A 26,513-nucleotide genomic window follows, 5' to 3' on the forward strand; every position below is an offset into this window, starting at 1 on the left:
ACACCAACTTTTCCACCTGAGCCAAAAAAAAAAAAACTGCTTTTCTACTCGAGTTTTCTTATAAGCATTTTGAAAATTGGTAGTAATAGTTGAATCAGATCCGAGCAGTGTTGGGACGCGTTACAAAGTAAAGTACTTAAGTAAATGTACTTAGATACTTCCTGTGTCACATGCGGAGACGGGCTGTGGGCGTGTTTGTGTTGTTTTCTAACAAGACTGTCATGGCGGCGGCGGAGCTCAAGTCAAGTTTCTCCACCTGGAGATATTCTCACTATTTCACTTTTGTCGAGCACAAAGAAAAGAACGTTTTAGTTAAATGTAAGTTGTGTCCTGGCGGGTCAAAGAGCCTATCTACTGCCCAAACCAGTCATTCACATCTCTTAAAACATCTGCAGAAACAACATGCTGGGACGAAGCTAGTAGCTAAGACCACAGAGACTCAGCGACGCCACTCCACTCCACCTCCATCTGCACCTCAGCAACAGCGGCTGCATTTTAACCGAGGGACTGCTAGCCAGGGAAACGTCGATAAAGCCATTGCACGGTATGTTGTAGAACACATGCAGGCTGTTGCTACAGTGGAGTCACCCGCTTCCAGGGAGCTAGTTAGCATGATAGCATGTCCGGGCGGCATATGGGACGGAAAACTTTTTCCAACTACCTGGAGAAAGAATATACAAAAATGTAAAGCCAGCTAATATCGATGCTATCCAGATTGCATATAATGCATGTGAAGTTGATCAACAGATTGTATTATTCTCCAATGCAATAACAGTACTGAAATGAAGGCTATCAGGGCATTAATATAATGGGAGCCCTTTTTTAAAGTAACTAAAACGTTACTTTTCACAGTAACGCATTACTTTCTGGTGTAAGTAATCAGTAAAGTAACTGAGTTACTTTTGGAATGAAGTAACTAGTTACTGGTTTTCAGTAACTAGCACAACACTGGATCCGAGTAGCCTTTTAAATGAATGCTGATGTTCAGGTGTATATCAGTATGTAGTGTCTCTACTTTAAAGAGTCCTCTCCTGCTGATGTTCAGGTGTATATCAGCATGTCGTGTCTCTACTTTAAAGAGTCCTCTCCTGCTGATGTCCAGGTGTATATCAGCATGTCGTGTCTCTACTTTAAAGAGTCCTCTCATGCTGATGTTCAGGTGTATATCAGTATGTAGTGTCTCTACTTTAAAGAGTCCTCTCCTGCTGATGTTCAGGTGTATATCAGTATGTAGTGTCTCTACTTTAAAGAGTCCTCTCCTGCTGATGTTCAGGTGTATATCAGTATGTAGTGTCTCTACTTTAAAGAGTCCTCTCCTGCTGATGTTCAGGTGTATATCAGCATGTCGTGTCTCTACTTTAAAGAGTCCTCTCCTGCTGATGTTCAGGTGTATATCAGTATGTAGTGTTTCTACTTTAAAGAGTCCTCTCCTGCTGATGTTCAGGTGTATATCAGCATGTCGTGTCTCTACTTTAAAGAGTCCTCTCCTGCTGATGTCCAGGTGTATATCAGCATGTCGTGTCTCTACTTTAAAGAGTCCTCTCCTGCTGATGTCCAGGTGTATATCAGCATGTCGTGTCTCTACTTTAAAGAGTCCTCTCATGCTGATGTTCAGGTGTATATCAGTATGTAGTGTCTCTACTTTAAAGAGTCCTCTCCTGCTGATGTTCAGGTGTATATCAGCATGTCGTGTCTCTACTTTAAAGAGTCCTCTCCTGCTGATGTCCAGGTGTATATCAGCATGTCGTGTCTCTACTTTAAAGAGTCCTCTCATGCTGATGTTCAGGTGTATATCAGTATGTAGTGTCTCTACTTTAAAGAGTCCTCTCCTGCTGATGTTCAGGTGTATATCAGTATGTAGTGTCTCTACTTTAAAGAGTCCTCTCCTGCTGATGTTCAGGTGTATATCAGTATGTAGTGTCTCTACTTTAAAGAGTCCTCTCCTGCTGATGTTCAGGTGTATATCAGCATGTCGTGTCTCTACTTTAAAGAGTCCTCTCCTGCTGATGTTCAGGTGTATATCAGTATGTAGTGTTTCTACTTTAAAGAGTCCTCTCCTGCTGATGTCCAGGTGTATATCAGCATGTCGTGTCTCTACTTTAAAGAGTCCTCTCATGCTGATGTTCAGGTGTATATCAGTATGTAGTGTCTCTACTTTAAAGAGTCCTCTCCTGCTGATGTTCAGGTGTATATCAGTATATAGTGTCTCTACTTTAAAGAGTCCTCTCCTGCTGATGTTCAGGTGTATATCAGTATGTAGTGTCTCTACTTTAAAGAGTCCTCTCCTGCTGATGTTCAGGTGTATATCAGTATGTAGTGTCTCTACTTTAAAGAGTCCTCTCCTGCTGATGTTCAGGTGTATATCAGTATGTAGAGTCTCTACTTTAAAGAGTGCTCTCCTGCTGATGTTCAGGTGTATATCAGTATGTAGTGTCTCTACTTTAAAGAGTCCTCTTCTGCTGATGTTCAGGTGTATATCAGTATGTAGTGTCTCTACTTTAAAGAGTCCTCTCCTGCTGATGTTCAGGTGTATATCAGTGTGTAGTGTCTCTACTTTAAAGAGTCCTCTCCTGCTGATGTTCAGGTGTATATCAGTATGTAGTGTCTCTACTTTAAAGAGTCCTCTCCTGCTGATGTTCAGGTGTATATCAGTATGTAGTGTCTCTACTTTAAAGAGTCCTCTCCTGCTGATGTTCAGGTGTATATCAGTATGTAGTGTCTCTACTTTAAAGAGTCCTCTCCTGCTGATGTTCAGGTGTATATCAGTATGTAGTGTCTCTACTTTAAAGAGTCCTCTCCTGCTGATGTTCAGGTGTATATCAGTATGTAGTGTCTCTACTTTAAAGAGTCCTCTCCTGCTGATGTTCAGGTGTATATAAGTATGTAGTGTCTCTACTTTAAAGAGTCCTCTCCTGCTGATGTTCAGGTGTATATCAGTATGTAGAGTCTCTACTTGTCTCCATGCTCTAATGTTCAAAAAGCTCTTTATTCTTCTCATACTGCCTGTGCTGCAGCACCTCTTTTCACCCTCTGTCTGAAACCAGAGCCCAGTCTGTTGTGATTGGTCAACCGCTTAGAGATGTCCCGCCCCTTTGCCTATCACATACAATGTCTTGGAACTCTAGCCAATAGAAGTGCGAGTGTTCCACAGTGATGGCACTATAATCCTGAGTAAACAGAGGAGTCCAATGGAGGCGAACACGGGGGTGTTAGGCTTAATAGGGCCTTTTGTAACGTTATAGGAAATAGCTCTGTAGTTAATTCCCAATCCAGATATAATGTATCGTCCACAGTGTGGGATCTGGGGACAATAAGTTACTGTGACTTTGTGTCGTCCTCTCAGCAGCCGGTGATACAGATGATCCACCAAAGGAGAGAAAGCTCAAGCAGCTAAAAATAGCCCGGCAGAGCGTCTAATGAATATGTCAGACAGTAATATCATCACACTGGAATATTTAGGCTTCTTTATGGTTTTTACCCCCGGCAAGGAGACCATTGTTCTGTTATTAGTTTCTCTAATCTTAAAAAAAGTGTTTTGATTAGAATTGGTGGAGAGTAATTTGTGGACGGAAGAATAAATGATTAGCTTGTTGTTTGGATCCTGGAACATTTTAAAGGTCCCGTGTCACGGCCATTTCTACTGATCATAGTTCCATTGTTGAGGTCGACTAGAATAGATTTACATTGTTCAATGTTCAAAACTCTCATTGGTTTCTCACAGCATCTCTGTATAGCATGTGTAATCTCTCTCTGTCCGACACGGCTTGTTGGAACTCCTGCCCCCCCCCTCCCTCTGATTGGTCAGCTCGCCCACTCTGTTCTGATGAGTCCACCACCATTACAGCTGAACACCAGTGATTCTGATTGGAAAAGAGATCAATGATCTCAATGGGATTTTATCTGTATAAATAAAGGTTTGAAATTAAATGAAATGATGTGTTACCATGGCGTTAAGAAAAGGACACCAGTAAAGACAAACGGATGAGAATGCTGCGTGGGGTCTGGGTGCCGTGTTGGCGGGACGGGCGCGGCTCGCTGCTGTGAGGAGGGGACAGTGTGAGCTGGGTTCATTTCCTGGTTGCTGCGTGGGGTCTGTGAGACATCGCGAATGGACGTGGGAAGGGGGGGGTGCTGAGGGGGCTGCAGCACCCCCATCTGTGAGGCTCCACAACACACAAAGGGACGGGTAACAACCGGAGAGCATGACATGGACCTTTAAAGACTAGAATATATGCTGCATTTCTGACCTAGTCTTTTACATCTGCTTTTATTATCATTACTTAGTTAAGGAAATAGTTTCAGCCCAGTTCTGCTTTGGTTTGAAATGATTTCTTAACATTTGGAGATGTCTACTTTTCTGATATTATTCTATATTTCATATTGAACGGGAACATGTGAAAAACCTGCCATCTTTGGGTATCCCTATCCTTATGTAAAAAAAATTGTTATCATTTATTTGACCCTCCTCAACAGTGACAGACAATCAGACTGTGACAACTTAGATTTTCTTATTTTCTTACAATATTCTTATCTTATCGTCATGACCGAAAGAACGAGATCGCGGATACAAGCGGCCGAGATGGGTTTTCTCCGCAGGGTGGCTGGCGTCTCCCTTAGAGATAAGGTGAGAAGTTCGGTCATCGGGGAGGGACTCGGAGTTGAGCCGCTCCTCCTTCGCGTCGAAAGGAGCCAGTTGAGGTGGTTCGGGCACCTAGTTAGGATGCCACCTGGGCGCCTCCCTAGGGAGGTGTTCCAGGCACGTCCAGCTGGGAGGAGACCGAGGGGTAGACCTAGGACCAGGTGGAGGGATTATATCTCTTCGCTGGCCTGGGAGCGCCTTGGGACCCCCCAGTCAGAGCTGGTTGATGAGGGGAAAGGAACGTTTGGGGCTCTCTGCTGGAACTGCTACCCCCGAGACCCGACCACGGAGAAGCGGGAGAAGATGGATGGATTCTTATCTGAATGGGTTTAGTAATGCTATTTTCAAATCATAGTTTATATTCTGTAACATTCTTGACCTGATTTCTGGAAAGATCTAAATGAATTTCAATAGATATCCCCGGGGTAACGGGATGAGATGTCAAGAAGAAAAATGCTCCGTTTAGAAACCAACTGTTTGTGTTTCGGTGTGTGGCGTTAAATCACCACGTGTTGCTTTGACAGCGCTTTAAAAGTGTGTTTGCATGATATGTTAGGAGCTGACGAGAGAAGAAACTGTTCTCCACGGTTTCCAAACTCGTATATAAAGAATAGAGATATTCAGGGGAAAGGGAAACGGGACTCCTCGGGTTGATTGTATTGAAGTCTGAGAAAATGAGACGTACTTCTCACTTAGCTTATTAGTTCAGGAAGTAGTAGTCCCTAATGACTTTATAGTGTCAATCTCTACGTTCGAGACTTCTTCGATACAGAATGAAGTTTATTTAGTAAACGATCATCCCGTTTTTAAATTAAACGATAAGTTCATGGAGAGTCAGACGAACCTGGAGGGGTCTTTGTCTTTAGAGAAACTTCCTTTCACCTCAATGCTGATCATCTTGTTCTCAAACATCCCATAGCTCAGAGTCACCTGCGGAGGAACACACACACACACACACACACACACGGTAAGATTCTTATGTGCTAGTCCTGGGTAAGTCAAGGGAAAAGTCAAGTCCTTTAAATATGTTTGGGAAGTCTTGAAATGTTGTGTTTCATAAAATAGTCTTCCGTGCATTACCTCCGTTGTTAGGTAAAACAAACTCGCCACATGCAATCTCTGTAGCCGATTCAAACGTGTATTGCTGCAGCTAGCCATTGGAGTGTGTCCCCGATGTGTTTGAATAATGCCGGACTGGATTACCTTTCCAATGACCGATACAAATTGTATTCGAAGAGTATTTGATGACCAACGATTGCTGTTTTCTAGTAATATACATTTGTATTAAATTATACTGTGTGTGTGTGCGTGTGCGTGTGCGTGTGCGTGTGTGTGTGTGTGTGTGTGTGTGTGTGTGTGTGTGTGTACCTGGTGCTGTATGCTCCTGTGGCTGATGAGCAGCAGGTTCTCCAGGTGAGAGTGGAACAGCGGACAGTGGACCATGGAGACGCCGAGCATCTTCTCCACGATGAAGCCCACCGTGCAGTCGTCGGGGAGACGGATCCTCGCCGACGTCTGCTCGAACCGCGAGCCGCTGAAACACACACGGGGAAATGTCGGGGAAATTAGCCCAAATGAGTGCTGACTGCTGTGTGTGTTGTATTTTTGTATCTCTGGCACAACAATTTCCTTCGGGATGAATACAGTCTTATCTTATTGCCATGCTGCCGTGCAACTATTAGCATATTAGCATAGCAACTATTGGCATATTAGCATAGCAACTATTAGCATATTAGCATAGCAACTATTAGCATACTGGAGTGGCTGGCTTGAATTCTCCGGTCTTAAAAACATGTATTTTGATTATTCATTCGATAGAAACGTGACATGTGATTGCTTCATGTGCTTTCGTGAGTCAGGTTGAATCTGATCTGGGACGCCATGTTGCAATTGATTGCAGAATGATAGATGTAATGCTATCTTTAGAACTCGTCAGACCATATACCATCGTGGGGGTGCGCTCACGTGATTGGTTGAACATAAAGGAGACATCTGATTGGTTGAAGTTAGTTCCTTGTTGAAAGAAATGCATTTTTGACTATGGCGACGTCAAGGGCGTCTCAAAACAAAGGAATCAGGTGTAACGGTTTGTATCGTAACAACATCCAAATATATTTTATCTACTTTAAAGAGTCCTCTCCTGCTGATGTTCAGGTGTATATCAGTATGTAGTGTCTCTACTTTAAAGAGTCCTCTCCTGCTGATGTTCAGGTGTATATCAGTATGTAGTGTCTCTACTTTAAAGAGTCCTCTCCTGCTGATGTTCAGCTGTATATCAGTATGTAGTGTCTCTACTTTAAAGAGTCCTCTCCTGCTGATGTTCAGGTGTATATCAGTATGTAGTGTCTCTACTTTAAAGAGTCCTCTCCTGCTGATGTTCAGGTGTATATCAGTATGTAGTGTCTCTACTTTAAAGAGTCCTCTCCTGCTGATGTTCAGGTGTATATCAGTATGTAGTGTCTCTACTTTAAAGAGTCCTCTCCTGCTGATGTTCAGGTGTATATCAGTATGTAGTGTCTCTACTTTAAAGAGTCCTCTCCTGCTGATGTCCAGGTGTATATCAGTATGTAGTGTCTCTACTTTAAAGAGTCCTCTCCTGCTGATGTTCAGGTGTATATCAGTATGTTGTGTCTCTACTTTAAAGAGTCCTCTCCTGCTGATGTTCAGGTGTATATCAGTATGTAGTGTCTCTACTTTAAAGAGTCCTCTCCTGCTGATGTTCAGGTGTATATCAGTATGTAGTGTCTCTACTTTAAAGAGTCCTCTCCTGCTGATGTTCAGGTGTATATCAGTATGTAGTGTCTCTACATGTCTTCATGCTTTAATGTTCAAAAAGCTCTTTATTGCTGCAGCACCTCTTTTCACCCTCTGTCTGAAACCAGAGCCCAGTCTGCTCTGATTGGTTAGCTGGTCGACTCTGTTGTCACGTACAATGTGTTGGAGCGCTAGCCAATGGAAGTGCGAGTGTTACTTAGTGATGGAGGTAAACAGATGTGAAATTCCTTCTGGAGGAACACAGGGATTTTAGCCTTTGCAGACCATTGACATGCATCCAACCTACACACTACAGGGAAGGGAAACCCCCGAATGCATAGTTAAACCTCTTTATATTATTGCATGTACTTTAATACTTTGTTATAGCGTGTCTGACTGCCTCGTCTGGACATGGTGTCCTTCATAAAGACATTGTATGGAGCTTCAGTTATTACCCGGCCCACGGAGCCATCTTCTCCGCCAGCCTGCGACTCAGACAGAACCCGGCTCCTCCTGTAGCGAACCAGAACCTCACCTCTCTCTGAGGGACCACACACACACACACACACACACACACACACACACACACACACACACACACACACACACACACACACACACACACAAATAATTAAAGATGTGTAATTAATATGCATATTGAGGTTAACCAAAAGTACATATTGGTGTTTTTAAACAAAACCCCACTCCTTGTTGCTAAGAGCGATGAAAGGGAAGATGGGTCAAACGTATCTAATGGGTGTTAATTTGAGGCATTAAACCTGCAATGAAGCTGGAGACCAGGGGACACTAAAAAGTGACGCACACAGCTGGAGACCAGGGGACACTAAAGAGTGACGCACACAGCTGGGAGACCAGGGGACACTAAAGAGTGACGCACACAGCTGGAGACCAGGCGACACTAAAGAGTGATGCACACAGCTGGGAGACCAGGGGACACTAAAAAGGGGCGCACACAGCTGGAGACCAGGGGACACTAAAGAGTGACGCACACAGCTGGGAGACCAGGGGACACTAAAGAGTGACGCACACAGCTGGAGACCAGGCGACACTAAAGAGTGATGCACACAGCTGGGAGACCAGGGGACACTAAAAAGGGGCGCACACAGCTGGAGACCAGGGGACACTAAAGAGTGACGCACACAGCTGGGAGACCAGGGGACACTAAAGAGTGACGCACACAGCTGGAGACCAGGCGACACTAAAGAGTGATGCACACAGCTGGGAGACCAGGGGACACTAAAGAGTGACGCACACAGCTGGAGACCAGGCGACACTAAAAAGTGAAGCACACAGCTGGGAGACCAGGGGACACTAAAAGGTGACGCACACAGCTGGAGACCAGGGGACACTAAAAAGTGACACACACAGCTGGGAGACCAGGGGACACTAAAAGGTGACACACACAGCTGGGAGACCAGGGGACACTAAAAAGGGACGCACACAGCTGGGAGACCAGGGGACACTAAAAAGGGGCGCACACAGCTGGAGACCAGGGGACACTAAAAAGGGGCGCACACAGCTGGAGACCAGGGGACACTAAAAAGGGGCGCACACAGCTGGAGACCAGGGGACACTAAAAAGGGGCGCACACAGCTGGGAGACCAGGGGACACTAAAAAGGGGCGCACACAGCTGGGAGACCAGGGGACACTAAAAAGGGGCGCACACAGCTGGAGACCAGGGGACACTAAAGAGTGACGCACACAGCTGGAGACCAGGGGACACTAAAAAGGGGCGCACACAGCTGGGAGACCAGGGGACACTAAAAAGGGGCGCACACAGCTGGAGACCAGGGGACACTAAAAAGGGACGCACACAGCTGGAGACCAGGGGACACTAAAAAGGGGCGCACACAGCTGGGAGACCAGGGGACACTAAAAAGGGGCGCACACAGCTGGGAGACCAGGGGACACTAAAAAGGGGCGCACACAGCTGGGAGACCAGGGGACACTAAAAAGGGGCGCACACAGCTGGGAGACCAGGGGACACTAAAAAGGGGCGCACACAGCTGGGAGACAGTTGTCGAGCTTTATAATCCTGAACGTCACCAAGTATTTTTCCTTTCTCTTGAAAAGGGGCTGTGTGTGTCTGTTTATCTTCTCGTAAGTCTTGATACTTCTCACGTCAATCCAGAAACAAGTCATTATTCACGCGGGAATAGAAACAAATCCCCAGAATGCAATATGTTACACAGATCAGGGAATGGGAATATGTCCCTGACGAACACAATGTCTGTCCCAGATCACACACAGTCGGATGTTCTGCTCTCTCACATCTCTTCCCCTTCAGACGGTATTGATTGTGGTTCTTTTCCAAACCCCCTGATATGAGTTCATCAGTGACTCAGCCCTTCCTCCAGCAGCTGTTTGTGTGTCCTTTAAAGCAGTAGACTCTGCGTACCCAGCAGTCAGATGGAGTGTGTGGGGCAGGCAGTAAATACACAACTAATTAGTGACAATGGGTTTCCTTTCCTTTCTCCTTACTCCCTTAATTCTCCCCTTATTCTGTTCCCTTTAATTGTACACCCTTTTTCCTTTTCTCTCAATTTCCTTTCTTACTTTCCCATTTCCTGTGCTTTTGTTGCACCCGTGTCCTTCCCATTCATCCTCCACTATTCCTTATCATTTATTTTATTAGAGGACAATCCTTTCCTTCCTTTCCTTCCTTTCCCAACATGCAGTTCCTTCGCTTTGAATTCTTACTTTCTTGTTAAGTTATTTTCTCATCATTCCTTATCCTCCTTCCCGCTCTCATCCGAGGCGGCCGACAGGTGCTAAAGCGCTACAACAAAACACTTCCATTATCACAAACGATGCAGATATAAAACCCCAGTGTGCCAACGCCGTGAAGAAAGACCGTCACCAACTTGAGGACACATGCGGAAGAAGCTCAAAACACAACGCAGACCAGGGGACACTAAAGAGTGACGCACACAGCTGGGAGACCACGGGACACTAAAGAGTGACGCACACAGCTGGAAGACCAGGGGACACTAAAGAGTGACGCACACAGCTGGAGACCAGGGGACACTAAAGAGTGACACACACAGCTGGAAGACCAGGGGACACTAAAGAGTGACGCACACAGCTGGAGACCAGGGGACACTAAAGAGTGACACACACAGCTGGAAGACCAGGGGACACTAAAGAGTGACGCACACAGCTGGAGACCAGGGGACACTAAAGAGTGACACACACAGCTGGGAGACCAGGGGACACTAAAGAGAGACGCACACAGCTGGGAGACCAGGGGACACTAAAGAGAGACGCACACAGCTGGGAGACCAGGGGACACTAAAGAGTGACGCACACAGCTGGAGACCAGGGGACACTAAAAAGTGACGCACACAGCTGGGAGACCAGGGGACACTAAAGAGTGACGCACACAGCTGGGAGACCAGGGGACACTAAAGAGTGACGCACACAGCTGGGAGACCAGGGGACACTAAAGAGTGACTCACACAGCTGGGAGACCAGGGGACACTAAAGAGTGACGCACACAGCTGGGAGACCAGGGGACACTAAAGAGAGACGCACACAGCTGGAGACCAGGGGACACTAAAGAGTGACGCACACAGCTGGGAGACCAGGGGACACTAAAGAGTGGGCCGGAGCTCTTGGTGACGTTCAGGATTATAAAGCTTGACAACTGTCTCCCAGCGGTGTGCGTCACTCTTTCGTGTCCCCTGGTTTCCCAGCTGTGTGCGTCACACTTTAGTGTCGCCTGGTCTCCAGCTGTGTGCGTCACTCTTTCGTGTCCCCTGGTCTCCGTCAGGGCTGCACGATTTTGGGAAAAAATGTAATTGCGGTTTTTCTGACAAATATTGCGATTCCAATTGCGATATTTATTTTTAAGCGACCCAACGGAAGTTTATTGTAAAATGCGGCCAGAACTCCGGCTAGTAAGGTCGTATCAACGTGCTCCCGTCTCTAGCAGCCCGAGCTACGAGTGAAAGAACTAAACTTACATGAAGCTTCCGTTGGGTTGCTTTAAAGTCGAGCTTCAGTTTCAGAGTCACCCTGTGATAGAAACATGTGATGGAGCATTGCTAACCTGACTCAGATGGTTCACCAAACCATCTACAGCTCCATTGGAAGCCATTTGGAAAGGGCAGGCACTTTCAGAAGCACTTGGCAGGTGATTGGATCAATCTGTCTATCACCTTCTATCATGGGCCACTTCTGATTGGTTAACAATTGCTGGTACATGTGGAGCACAGCACATCTGATTGGTGTGGATGACTGACACACAAGAAAAAAAAAAATATAAAAAAAAAAATTGCAGGCTCTGCGATTAAAATCGATTAATTGTTCAGCCCTAGTCTCCGTTGTGTGGGTCACTTTTTAGTGTCCCTGGTTTCCGCTGTGTGTCACTTTTTGGTGTCCCCTGGTTTCCGCTGTGTGTCACTTTTTGGCGTCCCCTGGTTTCCGCTGTGTGTCACTTTTTGGCGTCCCCTGGTTTCCGCTGTGTGTCACTTTTTGGTGTCCCCTGGTTTCCGCTGTGTGTCACTTTTTGGCGTCCCCTGGTTTCCGCTTTGTGTCACTTTTTGGCGTCCCCTGGTTTCCGCTGTGTGTCACTTTTTGGCGTCCCCTGGTTTCCGCTGTGTATCACTTTTTGGCGTGCCCTGGTTTCCGCTGTGTGTCACTTTTTGGCGTCCCCTGGTTTCCGCTGTGTGTCACTTTTTGGCGTCCCCTGGTTTCCGCTGTGTGTCACTTTTTGGCGTCCCCTGGTTTCCGCTGTGTGTCACCTTTTAGCGTCCCCTGGTTTCCGCTGTGTGTCACTTTTTGGCGTCCCCTGGTTTCCGCTGTGTGTCACTTTTTGGTGTCCCCTGGTTTCCGCTGTGTGTCACTTTTTGGAGTCCCCTGGTTTCCGCTGTGTGTCACTTTTTGGCGTCCCCTGGTTTCCGCTGTGTGTCACTTTTTGGCGTCCCCTGGTTTCCGCTGTGTCACTTTTTGGCGTCCCCTAGTTTCCGCTGTGTGTCACTTTTTGGCGTCCCCTGGTTTCCGCTGTGTGTCACTTTTTGGCGTCCCCTGGTTTCCGCTTTGTGTCACTTTTTGGCGTCCCCTGGTTTCCGCTGTGTGTCACTTTTTGGCGTCCCCTGGTTTCCGCTGTGTGTCACTTTTTGGCGTCCCCTGGTTTCCGCTGTGTGTCACTTTTTGGCGTCCCCTGGTTTCCGCTGTGTATCACTTTTTGGTGTGCCCTGGTTTCCGCTGTGTGTCACTTTTTGGTGTCCCCTGGTTTCCGCTGTGTGTCACTTTTTGGTGTCCCCTGGTTTCCGCTGTGTGTCACCTTTTGGCGTCCCCTGGTTTCCGTTGGATTGTAGCTTCTTGCAGCGATTTACATTTGCAGCACGTTTCTCCTTATAGAAATGTTTTGGACCGTACCACCGTATTCATCGACCTCTCAGCCGAACAATAGTGACAGGAAATCAAAAAAAGATAGCCAGCGAGATGTAGGAAAACAAGAGGAGCATACTGAGAGTGAGTCTGACATTCGTTTTGTTTTCTTCATCACAAATCCAACCCTGGCGAAGCCTGAAGATTAGGAGGAGCAGAGCAAAGTGGATGAGAGTGATGGGAACAGAGGAAAAAGGAGTAAGGGAGGAGAGAGGGAGAGAGTTAAATTAAAGATGTATTTTTCGGTGCAAGCAGAGTGGATAATGTGACAGACAGTAAGGGAGGTGGAGAGAGTCATTCTGAGATATGGGGGAAGAGGGAGAAGGGCGGAGGGAAAACCAAAGAGAGAAAGCGACATGTTATTCGGAGAGACCTCTCAGCCCCGTATTTCTACTCAGAAGCATGTGAACTCAGTGACACACACACACACACACACACACACACACACCTGGGAATAGCTGCATGTGTAAAACTACCGACCGCCTGCAGTTTGACAACCTTCTTATCCACAGAGAGCCTTCGTTGTGTGTGTGTGTGTGTGTGTGTGTGTGTGTGTGTGTGTGTGTGTGTGTGTGTGTGTGTGTGTGTGTGTGTGTGTGTGTGTGTGTGTGTGTGTGTGTGTGTGTGTGTGTGTGTGTGTGTGTGTGTGTGTGTGTGTGTGTGTGTGTGTGTGTGTGTGTGTGTGTGTGTGTGTGTGTGTGTGTGCGCGCGCGCGCGCGCATGCGTATATGCGATCAATATCTCCAACGAGACACTAATCACTCATGGATCCACTTGGGTCCTGAAATCTTTCCCATGTGGACGAAGAAGACACCGAGCTAAACGTTCCCTATTCCTCATTCATGCATACATTCGGAGAGAGGAGATAGTGGGAGTATGGATTTGGATAGTATGGATTTGGTTTCACAGATCAAGAGTCCTGGGAGAGTATCAAAAGGGGAAGACATTTAAAAAAGGAAGACAGGAAAACAAATGTCCCTTTTTGTAGTTTTGTCCAGCGTTAGAGGTGGGGTGGGTAAGTTTGAGAAACCGGCTCGAGATACACTTTGTTATATTTCATGGAATGCTCTGAACATCCGATAGCAATGAATATCTGAAGTGCTTTGACAAAAAATATATAAAACATGTCATCAGTGGAAGCCGTGGCGCTGTAGAAAGCACGACCAATCATCTGAGCCGGCTAAAGTAACTGGACGGCCCACCTGCCTGTCAGCCTTCCATCGGGGCACAAACTGATCTCGTGCCCTCATTGGCACTCGAGCTGGTTTCTCCAAAATTACCTTTAATGTTAGTTATTGTAACGGCTAACTACAAAAATAAAATAGAGAACTTAACCTAAACTAAACTGCCGCTGGGGCACCGAAAAGTGAATCTTAGTCAGGAAAATAATGTCCAGGCAAGAACATCGTGTTTGTTCGTTTATTTTGTGGTATTCCAATAATACAACAATGAACAAAGTGTTACCGTTGGCCTCTCCTGCTGTGTTTCAAAAACATATGCTCATCTGGTGCAAATCCCACCTGTGTCCAATATATACAATTACACCAGGTGCCCAAAACATGCCTTCAAAATAAAAGGCATATATCTACTTTAATTAACTTAAATAATAACACTAAATAATAATACATTTACTATCAAATAATATTAATCAAGATATAGCTATGGCCCTATTTTGCTTTTTGGGGTTCCCCATTTCCTGTCTTTACACCTATACAGGTTTTAGTGCATGTAAATGGTCTGCAAAGGCTACAACCCCTGTTTCTCTCCACTCATCAGTCAGCTGGGTGTAGTCACATGGCCTGCTATCACCCTGAAGTGAAACGAGTCTTTGATTACGGGCAGTTTTTCATTTATTCGTATCTGAAAATACGATAAATACCGAGGTCCAAAACAAGCTAGGGGAGCTCGGGGGCAGGCCCCCCCAAAAAAATGTTGTGCACACAAACGTATTTTACTCTGGGCTCAGCTGGTGAGACACTAAAGAGGGGCTTCCACATGACCAGGTGTTGGTGCTGCCCCACTATAACTTTGTCCAGGGTGGTCGTCCACCAAAATGACTTAGCTGTTCACCTTCCAGCATTTCACTCTGGGCTCAGCATATATGCATTTTTTTTTTTTTTAATGACTCTTTGCCTTTCAAAAGCATTACATCATTATTTACACAACACGAAAATAACTTAATGTAAAGTATTTGTTTCACCTTCCCTTATTATACATCCATGGGTACAAGTCCGGACTGCGGCTGTTTTGTAGCGCCCCCACCGCCAGTAAATGGAAGTACTACAAAGAACCCTGTTAATTATGTGCAGTTATTTCAGCAGTTTTATTATATACACCTCAAGATAATTACCCTCAATGGTGGGCACGGCCATGCTTCCTTATGGCAGTTTCAAAAGGCCTTATTGTGCTTTTTCTGGTGTTTCTCTTTCCTGTATTGTGTTATATACATGCCTGAAACGCCTCCATTTGATTCCTTTGTTTACTCCTGGGACATAGTGACATCACTAAGTAACACATGGGACTAGTGGAAGGTGTTTAAGTCTGATATTAGTTGGTAGTGATGCTGCTTTGACCACAAACTTTATTCCTAGTTCTCCTTTACCACCACCTTCCTTGCTCAAATTGACAAGTGGAAGTCCTTTAAAGGATTTAATATGTATCTTGAACTGGTTTGATTGAGTTATGTTTCCATTTTGAATATCTGTAGGCTAACTCTGAGAAGATAAATATTAACGTCTAGTTTCTGAATGAAGTGATGACCACAGGCTGTATTCAGCATAGCACTGGCCTCCTGAATGCTACATTAAATAAACACTTTGGTGTCGTACCGTTGCGTTTCCCTCCAGCAATTCGTGAGCAGTGATGGGCTTGTCGAGGCTCGGTTTGCCCACGTAGATGTCTCCGTCCTGGGGGAAGACTGAGAGCAGAGAGAGGAGAGCCTCCGGGTTCACGTAGTTATCATCGTCCACGTGACAAAACCACCTGAGGAAGAGCAGAGGAACGTTTTGTTCTAAGAGTGTGGGTTTCTGTATTCTTCTGTATTCCTGCTGTCGATGTCAGAGCAGATGATTCCAATGCACATTTAAATCCCCGGTAGTTTCATTTTTGCACAGAAGAAATCCAATTACAACTCCGTACGACTTGCAGATTTGCTACAGGAGATCATCAAGCAGAAAGAAAAGAAAGTGTAATATCAAATTCTGCTTTATCTTTGCCGGAGTTGGGTTTTTTAATATGACTGCATGCATTATACTAAACTGAATCTCCTTGTGTAGGTAGAACATCTGAGTCTACCACGAGAAATATTTCCTCAAATCTATCTAATAAATGTTGCTTAGATTTGTGATCTAATGTGAAACTCCAAGATGACTTGCTACTAGAGCTGTGCAATAAGTCCAAAAGATAACATGTGTTTCATTTCCAGTGTGGACCATATACCAAAATGCAACTAGAATATTGAACTATATTGGCACTTAGTAGTTTTTCTAAATGCGGTGTGTTCACCAGCCTTAAAGCACCTTCAGAAACACTTGTTATATTCCATGGAATGCTCTTAACGTCCCGATAGCAATGAATACTGGCACACGCAAATACGAGCACATTTCCCCCATTTTATCTTCACTCCACTGGCTGCCCGTTCATTTGAGGATTCATTTTAAAACTCTTTTATTTACTTTGAAAGCCCTCAATTTTATTCTGGTTTGTTTTGTTTTTGTATCTTGTATTTGAAATGTATTTATATTATGTTGTGTGAGCTTATCTCTCTGTACAGCACTTTGGTCTGAAGGTTTTTAAAGTGCTATATAAATAAAGTTGGATTGGATTGGAATACATGAAATGCTTTGACAATAAATATATACAAATATTTCATATGTGGAAGCCGTGGCGCTGTAAAAAGCTCGACCAATCCTCTGAGCCGGCTAAAGTAACTGGATGGCCTACCTGCCTGTCAGCCTTCCATCTGGGCACAAACTTATCTCGTGCCCTCATTGGTCATGTGCGCGTGCGTTGGAGGAGGGGCTCTGTGACGAAGTCTGAAGGAAGTGGCAGATTTGTTCCGGCTGTGTATTTTCAAATTCTAGCGCACTCGAGCTGGTTTCTCCATTCTTAGCTACCCCACCTTTAAGTCACATAATAAAAGATGGTTGTATGTCGGGCGATTGTTACCCTTTGGTAGGTTTAAGAATGGTCAGATGTGAATGAAATCCATGCAGAGCAAAAAGACATCTGAAAAAGAACAGGAATGAGTCCTAAAACACCCAAAATGTGTCAGCACTGCCTGTTCCCTCGTCTGGAAGTCAATGGTTTACTGATAGTGTTTTTGGTTATTAGCCTGAAATAAAGCATAAACGTTTTGTTCCACAACATAAAATACGTCAGTAAATACCCTGGCGGATTAAAAATGGTGGTTGCTAACAAGTGTCTAAATGAGACGACTAAACGTCACCTCGCCCAACATTAGCCGCCTTTAGCTTAGCGGTGGTGACGTGAAGTCAGGTGACCGTGCTGTAGTTCCTTTATAGCCCAACATTAGCCGCCTTTAGCTTAGCGGTGGAGACGTGAAGTCATGTGACCGTGCTGTAGTTCCTTTATAGCCCAACATTAGCCTCCTTTAGCTTAGCGGCGGTCACGTGAAGTCATGTGACCGTGCTGTAGTTCCTTTATAGCCCAACATTAGCCTCCTTTAGCTTAGCGGTGGTGACGTGGAGTAATGTGACCGTGCTGTAGTTCCTTTGTAGCCCAACATTAGCCACCTTTAGCTTAGCGGTGGAGACGTGAAGTCATGTGACCGTGCTGTAGTTCCTTTGTAGCCCAACATTAGCCACCTTTAGCTTAGCGGTGGAGACGTGAAGTCATGTGACCGTGCTGTAGTTCCTTTATAGCCCAACATTAGCCGCCTTTAGCTTAGCGGTGGTGACGTGAAGTCATGTGACCGTGCTGTAGTTCCTTTATAGCCCAACATTAGCCTCCTTTAGCTTAGCGGTGGTGAAGTGAAGTCATGTGACGTCTGCAGATTGCCTCATAGATGTGTGCTATAAATCCTATACAAGCTCAAATAAAGTTTGAAGAATTCCTTTCAAGAGGAGTTAAAATCAAAGGAAAACAACACAAATACACTGCAATGGGTTTCCTGGTGTCCTCGAAGCTGTTTGATGTATTATTCCCCCTTAATGAAGTGGACATTGTGTAAAGGCCTTATTCCAAACCAAACACACTTTTACTGCATCATGAGCTTCTGCTATCAAACTGTCCTGTTTCCTCTGCCATCCCAATGGCTGCTCGACAACAACACAAGGCTTCCTTCCAAACCAAACAGCCTCACTTCATATTTCGTCCAAAAAACAAAGAGGGCCATGGAAACACACTTCAATATCTGTGCCATCTTAATGACAAGACATCAGTCCAAGCCTTAGTCACACACCAAGCTGTTGAGCCTCATTGCATTTTCCACAAATCAAATATATGACAAGCTCAACAACACATTGTCCTTTATAGTTGTATATCTGCCTCAAGCAAGTTCATGAAATACATTAAACTTAAAATAATTCCTTATAATGATATTGACATCTCAAAAATACTGCTTCTCTCATGATTGCTATAGAAAGAAGTACAATTAAATCTGCACCAAGCAAGCAGCGACTTCTAGGACTAAAAAGAAAGCCTATTAAGAAGTGTCGTAAAAATGCATTCTCTTAAATATCCAGCAGGGGGCAACAACAAGAAGTTTGGTTGTATAGAAGTCAGAGGCGAACCGTGTCTATCACAACTGGAACTTCTGTAGACACACACACCCCCCACCACCATCGCCGCCCCCCCTCCCTCCTCGGCATTATAATGTCTGTCTTTTCACTGAATTGTCGTCTTGAAAAGGCTACTCACAACAATTCCGCAAAAACTTCACCTTCACCTGTTGCTCTTGTCATTTCAACGTCAAAAACAATAAAACGGCATGAATTGCTTCGTCGCATTCATCTAGATCCTCTGTCTCGAGCCGGTTAACTAGCGGGCCTTCTAGAACACCTGGAACCGAGGGGAACTCTGAAAGAATACTTGTAACTTCTTCTTTAAGAGCCTCCTCTGTCCTCACACACTACGCCGCCAGCAGGGTCGGCTCTAGAACAAATCGAATGGCGGGGGCAATCATTTACAAAGGGGGGGCACACACTGCCGTCAACAACCAAAACACAAACACCAACGCAACTTCAAAAAACATGCTGTAAAGTCTATTGTCTTTCACACACACTGCAGGGTGTAGTGCTATTGTATCGCGCACCTATGACCTGTGCATACATGCACGGTTGTGGCACGACCACCAAAACAGAAACATATGGACATAGGCCACCATATAAAAAGGGTGCAAATGTATTTAGTATCCTATCCATGTGAACATGTTGTAGGTGGGGGTGGACCTAACCTCCTCTAGGGGGTCCGGGGGCATGCTCCCCTGGGAAGATTATTTTTAAAATATTGAAGTTAAAAGCATCAATCTGGTGCACTTTGAGAGCAACATGAAGAGATCTATGGATACATCTCTCAGCATCCATATGAAACAGAACTGTAAGCAGATTTACTTTTTCTTTATGGATATTTTACTAATCACTCCCCTTTTAAACTGTTTTCTTGTGTTACTGTCCTTTAGTATTTCATACCCGTTTTTCATTTATTCTCTTATCTTTTTAATAACTATAATGATCATATAAATGTGTTCCTCGCAAATACTTGTTTACATAAATGGTCACCAAACCGTTTGAGACCCACTGAGATAACTTACACTAAAGTGAACTATCTAAACACTGAGAGTCCTTACCTCACTGAGCTGAGGTTATACGATCCTCTCAGTCTGACAGGAGAGGACTGTCCTCCACCTTGGTGTAGAAACAGCTCTTTATATCCGTTAGCATAGCTAGCTAACCAGATGCTAACATCAACATTCCACGTTACCGCTTGCGCACTCACAAAATGTGCCACACACACACAGAGCCGAGCTTGAATGAAACACAGAGACCCAGAAGTAGGCTACTTGTACTGTATATCATATTATTTTCGATGGCTTTACTGTGTAATCAGTGTAACAGATGAACAGATCGCCACCGGGCTTTCATCTAAACACACAGCCACGTAACAAAACAAAGGTCGGGGGTCATTGGTCAAGCAACACACCAATCAGAGAGCAGCAGTGAGCACAGCTCAGGCTGTGTTTTATATTTGTATTCTTTATTTCTGACGTATTTCACACAAAAAAACCTTTAGTGGAAACGTTTTCACTGATATGATTTTTTTTTTTAAATGGCAAAGTGGCAAGGCTTGCCCACCCTGCGTTGGGGGGGCACAGTGACTCATTTGGGGGGGCATGGCCCGCGAATGACCCCCCATGACGCCGACCCTGGCCGCCAGGGACTCAAATCCTGCAGTGCCAGACGTGTCCCCCTGCTTAAGCCAGTACATGTCCAGGCCCGTCTGAAGGTTGCTAGAGAGCATTTAGATGATCCAGAAGAGGATTGGGAGAATGTCATATGGTCAGATGAAACCAAAATAGAACTTTTTGGTAAAAACTCAACTAGACGTGTTTGGAGGAGAAAGAATGCTGCATCCAAAGAACACCATACCTACTGTGAAACATGGGGGTGGGAACATCATGCTGTGGGGCTGTTTTTCTGCAAAGGGACCAGGACGACTGATCCGTGTAAAGGAAAGAATGAATGGGGCCTTGTATCGTGAGATTTTGAGTGACAACCTCCTTCCATCAGCAAGGCCATTGAAGATGAAACGTGGCTGGGTCTTTCAGCATGACAATGATCCCAAACACACCGCCCGGGCAACGAAGGAGTGGCTTCGTAGGAAGCATTTCAAGGTCCTGGAATGGCCTAGCCAGTCTCCAGATCTCAACCCCATAGAAAATCTTTGGAAGGAGTTGAAAGTCCTGCCCAGCGACAGCCCCAAAGCATCACTGCTCTAGAGGAGATCTGCATGGAGGAATGGGCCAAAGTACCAGCAACAGTGAAAACCTTGTGAAGACTTACAGAAAACGTTTGACCTCTGTCATTGCCAACAAAGGGTATATAACAAAGTATTGAGATGAACTTTTGTTATTGACCAAATACTTATTTTCCACCATCATTTGCAAATAAATTCTTTCAAAATCAGACAATGTGATTTCCTGGATTTTTTTTTGTCATTCTGTCTCTCATAGTTGAAGTGTACCTAGGATGAACATTACAGGCCTCTCTTATCTTTTTAAGTGGGAGAACTTGCACAATTGGTGGCTGACTAAATACTTTTTTGCCCCTCTGGACATTTTATTACATTTTATTTATATAATCAAATCGATGTTTTGTTTGTTTTATCTGAGTGTTCCAGGGTATTCTCTGAACACCTTGAAGGCCCTGACGGTTCGCCACTGATAGAAGTCTATGAAAAACGGACCCTAAATCTCACCTGATGTATTATCTCAGTCAGTACACATGTTCCCAATGGGCTTATGTTCTCAATTGCTAGTTTTAAGTGTTATACAATACAGCATAATGTTGATTTCGCAAATTATAGTTCTATCAAGAGTAGAATACACAATAAAGCAGCATATTCTTTAGGGGCGTGGCTGTGATTGACAGGTCTGTGTTTTAGTCTTTCAACTCTTTTACAATGTTTTTTCTAATAAAAAAGCAAAAAGGCAGATTATATAAAAGTCTATGAGAAAATGATACCAGATGTATTACCTCAGAAAACACTTTCCAATTGAGTTTATGGTGTCAATCGCTTGGTGAAATTCTTGTTTAGGGTTCAGTTGTACATAATCTTTTAACTTGATTTAGGCAAATGTGTTAATGAACATCACAGATTTACGACACATCCAGCACATACAGAAAGCAATAGCATTCATTTGCAGATGTGTTTTTGTCTATCTTGCAAACCAAGAGTCCAATCCACTCTCCTTAAAGCTCTGTTTTTTGTCTCCATTAACTATTTAAAATAAATCTCAATCTCGAGCTGCTCAATGCTCAGCTTTCTGGCCTTGGTTGCAAGTAATCTGGTTAGAAGGAATGTAAATATAGGCCTGAATATAAAATCTATTTCAAAATATGTCTGTGTTGCCAAAGCTGTTTGAATGGCAAGTGACCTCAAGGATAAACCTAGCATGCAAAAAGATGTTGACAGAATAAAAACAAAGCATTTCAAAGATTCTCCCTCCAATAAGCCATCATTAAAGTAATCCTCACCTGTGTGTGTATACGCTTTAGCAGCCTACCTCTTTAATTCCTCCTCCTCTCCCCACCTGCTGCTGTAACAGCCTGATTTCCCCACGGTGATCATTAACATTTGTTATCTTAATCCGATCTTTAAATCCTGTGTGGGCCAGGTGATAGACGTGATGTCTCACCTCTTTTCTGAGGCCATGAAGCCGTCGTACTCGGCGGACATCTTGCAGGACAGAGCCTGCTGGCTGTGGTCCGACTGGCAGGCTGTGACCACCATGTTGTAACCTGGGAGAGAGAGACAGAAGGTAAGGTGTGTTAATACCAGAGATGGCAAAAGTACACACGTCCTTTACTCAAGTAGAAGTACAGATACTTGGGTTTAAAATACTCTGGTGAAAGTAGAAGTACTGACTACACTTCTTTACTCAAGTCAAAGTAAAGAGGCTTTGAAGTGTACTTCAGTAAAAAGTACCCATAGCTAGCAGCTGCTTTAAAGAGTACCTGACCTCCCTTTATGTTAATAGAACAATAATGTCATTGTTAGCTAATGAATGTTTCCATGCTGAACAACGGCAACATGACAACGTTTCCATTGGTCCCTCTTCTTTAGAGAAGACCAGGAAGTGATGGATACACGGATCGTGTTCCAACCAATAGGCACGCAGTGACTCTAAAGAATAATGACCACGCCACGAGACACACATTCAGACTAAAGGAACCAGCTGTTTGGGAAATGAGAGAAGTAGAAAGTACAGGTATTTGAGTTCAACATGTGAGAAGTAGAAAGTACAGGTATTTGAGTTCAACATGAGAGAAGTAGAAAGTACAGGTATTTGAGTTCAACATGTGAGAAGTAGAAAGTACAGGTATTTGAGTTCAACATGAGAGAAGTAGAAAGTACAGGTATTTGAGTTCAACATGTCAGAAGTAGAAAGTACAGGTATTTGGGTTCAACATGTAAGAAGTAGAAAGTACAGGTATTTGAGTTCAACATGAGAGAAGTAGAAAGTACAGGTATTTTAGTTCAACATGTCAGAAGTAGAAAGTACAGGTATTTGAGTTCAACATGTGAGAAGTAGAAAGTACAGGTATTTGAGTTCAACATGTAAGAAGTAGAAATTACAGGTATTTGGGTTCAACATGTAAGAAGTAGAAAGTACAGGTATTTGAGTTCAACATGAGAGAAGTAGAAAGTACATGTATTTGAGTTCAACATGTGAGAAGTAGAAAGTACAGGTATTTGTGTTCAATATGTGAGAAGTATAAAGTACAGGTATTTGAGTTCAACATGTGAGAAGTATAAAGTACAGGTATTTGAGTTCAACATGTGAGAAGTATAAAGTACAGGTATTTGAGTTGAACATGTAAGAAGTAGAAAGTACAGGTATTTGAGTTCAACATGTAAGAAGTAGAAAGTACAGGTATTTGAGTTCAACATGAGAGAAGTAGAAAGTACAGGTATTTGAGTTCAACATGTGAGAAGTAGAAAGTACAGGTATTTGTGTTCAATATGTGAGAAGTATAAAGTACAGGTATTTGAGTTCAACATGTGAGAAGTATAAAGTACAGGTATTTGAGTTCAACATGTGAGAAGTAGAAAGTACAGGTATTTGAGTTCAACATGTGAGAAGTAGAAATTACAGGTATTTGTGTTCTACATGTGAGAAGTAGAAAGTACAGGTATTTGTGTTCAATATGTGAGAAGTATAAAGTACAGGTATTTGAGTTCAACATGTGAGAAGTATAAAGTACAGGTATTTGAGTTCAACATGTGAGAAGTATAAAGTACAGGTATTTGAGTTCAACATGTGAGAAGTATAAAGTACAGGTATTTGAGTTCAACATGTAAGAAGTAGAAAGTACAGGTATTTGAGTTCAACATGTAAGAAGTAGAAAGTACAGGTATTTGAGTTCAACATGTAAGAAGTAGAAAGTACAGGTATTTGAGTTCAACATGAGAGAAGTAGAAAGTACAGGTATTTGAGTTCAACATGTGAGAAGTAGAAAGTACAGGTATTTGTGTTCAATATGTGAGAAGTATAAAGTACAGGTATTTGAGTTCAACATGTGAGAAGTAGAAAGTACAGGTATTTGAGTTCAACATGTAAGAAGTAGAAAGTACAGGTATTTGAGTTCAACATGTAAGAAGTAGAAAGTACAGGTATTTGAGTTCAACATGTAAGAAGTAGAAAGTACAGGTATTTGAGTTCAACATGTAAGAAGTAGAAAGTACAGGTATTTGAGTTCAACATGAGAGAAGTAGAAAGTACAGGTATCTGAGTTCAACATGTGAGAAGTAGAAAGTACAGGTATTTGTGTTCAATATGTGAGAAGTAGAAAGTACAGGTATTTGAGTTCAACATGTGAGAAGTATAAAGTACAGGTATTTGAGTTCAACATGTGAGAAGTAGAAAGTACAGGTATTTGAGTTCAACATGTGAGAAGTATAAAGTACAGGTATTTGAGTTCAACATGTGAGAAGTATAAAGTACAGGTATTTGAGTTCAACATGTGAGAAGTAGAAAGTACAGGTATTTGAGTTCAACATGTGAGAAGTAGAAAGTACAGGTATTTGAGTTCAACATGTAAGAAGTAGAAAGTACAGGTATTTGAGTTCAACATGTGAGAAGTAGAAAGTACAGGTATTTGAGTTCAACATGTAAGAAGTAGAAAGTACAGGTATTTGAGTTCAACATGTAAGAAGTAGAAAGTACAGGTATTTGGGTTCAACATGTAAGAAGTAGAAAGTACAGGTATTTGGGTTCAACATGTAAGAAGTAGAAAGTACAGGTATTTGAGTTCAACATGTAAGAAGTAGAAAGTACAGGTATTTGAGTTCAACATGTAAGAAGTAGAAAGTACAGGTATTTGAGTTCAACATGTGAGAAGTAGAAAGTACAGGTATTTGAGTTCAACATGTAAGAAGTAGAAAGTACAGGTATTTGAGTTCAACATGTGAGAAGTAGAAAGTACAGGTATTTGAGTTCAACATGTAAGAAGTAGAAAGTACAGGTATTTGTGTTCAACATGTAAGAAGTAGAAAGTACAGGTATTTGTGTTCAACATGTGAGAAGTAGAAAGTACAGGTATTTGTGTTCAACATGTGAGAAGTAGAAAGTACAGGTATTTGTGTTCAACATGTGAGAAGTAGAAAGTACAGGTATTTGTGTTCAACATGTAAGAAGTAGAAAGTACAGGTATTTGGGTTCAACATGTAAGAAGTAGAAAGTACAGGTATTTGAGTTCAACATGTGAGAAGTAGAAAGTACAGGTATTTGAGTTCAACATGTAAGAAGTAGAAAGTACAGGTATTTGTGTTCAACATGTAAGAAGTAGAAAGTACAGGTATTTGTGTTCAACGTGTGAGAAGTAGAAAGTACAGGTATTTGAGTTCAACATGAGAGAAGTAGAAAGTACAGGTATTTCAGTTCAACATGTAAGAAGTAGAAAGTACAGGTATTTGGGTTCAACATGTGAGAAGTAGAAAGTACAGGTATTTGTGTTCAACATGTAAGAAGTAGAAAGTACAGGTATTTGGGTTCAACATGTGAGAAGTAGAAAGTACAGGTATTTGTGTTCAACATGTAAGAAGTAGAAAGTACAGGTATTTGTGTTCAACATGTAAGAAGTAGAAAGTACAGGTATTTGAGTTCAACATGTAAGAAGTAGAAAGTACAGGTATTTGGGTTCAACATGTAAGAAGTAGAAAGTACAGGTATTTGTGTTCAACATGTAAGAAGTAGAAAGTACAGGTATTTGTGTTCAACATGTAAGAAGTAGAAAGTACAGGTATTTGGGTTCAACATGTGAGAAGTAGAAAGTACAGGTATTTGTGTTCAACATGTAAGAAGTAGAAAGTACAGGTATTTGTGTTCAACATGTAAGAAGTAGAAAGTACAGGTATTTGAGTTCAACATGTAAGAAGTAGAAAGTACAGGTATTTGGGTTCAACATGTAAGAAGTAGAAAGTACAGGTATTTGTGTTCAACATGTAAGAAGTAGAAAGTACAGGTATTTGGGTTCAACATGTAAGAAGTAGAAAGTACAGGTATTTGGGTTCAACATGTAAGAAGTAGAAAGTACAGGTATTTGGGTTCAACATGTAAGAAGTAGAAAGTACAGGTATTTGGGTTCAACATGTAAGAAGTAGAAAGTACAGGTATTTGGGTTCAACATGTAAGAAGTAGAAAGTACAGGTATTTGTGTTCAACATGTAAGAAGTAGAAAGTACAGGTATTTGGGTTCAACATGTAAGAAGTATAAAGTACAGGTATTTGGGTTCAAAATGTAAGAAGTAGAAAGTACAGGTATTTGTGTTCAACATGTAAGAAGTAGAAAGTACAGGTATTTGGGTTCAACATGTAAGAAGTATAAAGTACAGGTATTTGGGTTCAAAATGTAAGAAGTAGAAAGTACAGGTATTTGTGTTCAACATGTGAGAAGTAGAAAGTACAGGTATTTGTGTTCAACATGTAAGAAGTAGAAAGTACAGGTATTTGGGTTCAACATG

General features: G+C 43.1%; 1 protein-coding gene across 9 annotated transcripts in view; it reads right to left on the bottom strand.

The window, feature by feature from the left end:
- mfng (MFNG O-fucosylpeptide 3-beta-N-acetylglucosaminyltransferase) overlaps positions 1-26,513 on the bottom strand; it is a 55,658-nt gene that overhangs the window by 8,294 nt on the left and 20,851 nt on the right. For 3 of the 9 annotated variants that reach the window (XR_004552655.2, XM_034089762.2, XM_034089768.2), the window contains exons 3-7: positions 22,186-22,288; positions 15,638-15,791; positions 7,849-7,934; positions 6,008-6,173; positions 5,484-5,569 (exon numbers count right to left, since the gene is read on the bottom strand). Coding sequence is in view for 6 of the 9 variants with exons in the window: in XM_034089762.2 (XP_033945653.1) it covers positions 5,484-5,569; positions 6,008-6,173; positions 7,849-7,934; positions 15,638-15,791; positions 22,186-22,288 (595 nt within the window). In the remaining 3 variants the exon portion in view is untranslated. The remainder of the gene's footprint in view (positions 1-5,483; positions 5,570-6,007; positions 6,174-7,848; positions 7,935-15,637; positions 15,792-22,185; positions 22,289-26,513) is intronic. The other 6 variants (XR_004552666.2, XR_004552665.2, XM_034089793.2 and 3 more) reach the window with 5 other exon arrangements.

Source organism: Pseudochaenichthys georgianus, chromosome 1, assembly GCF_902827115.2.
Source record: "Pseudochaenichthys georgianus chromosome 1, fPseGeo1.2, whole genome shotgun sequence".
Lineage (NCBI taxonomy): Eukaryota > Metazoa > Chordata > Actinopteri > Perciformes > Channichthyidae > Pseudochaenichthys > Pseudochaenichthys georgianus.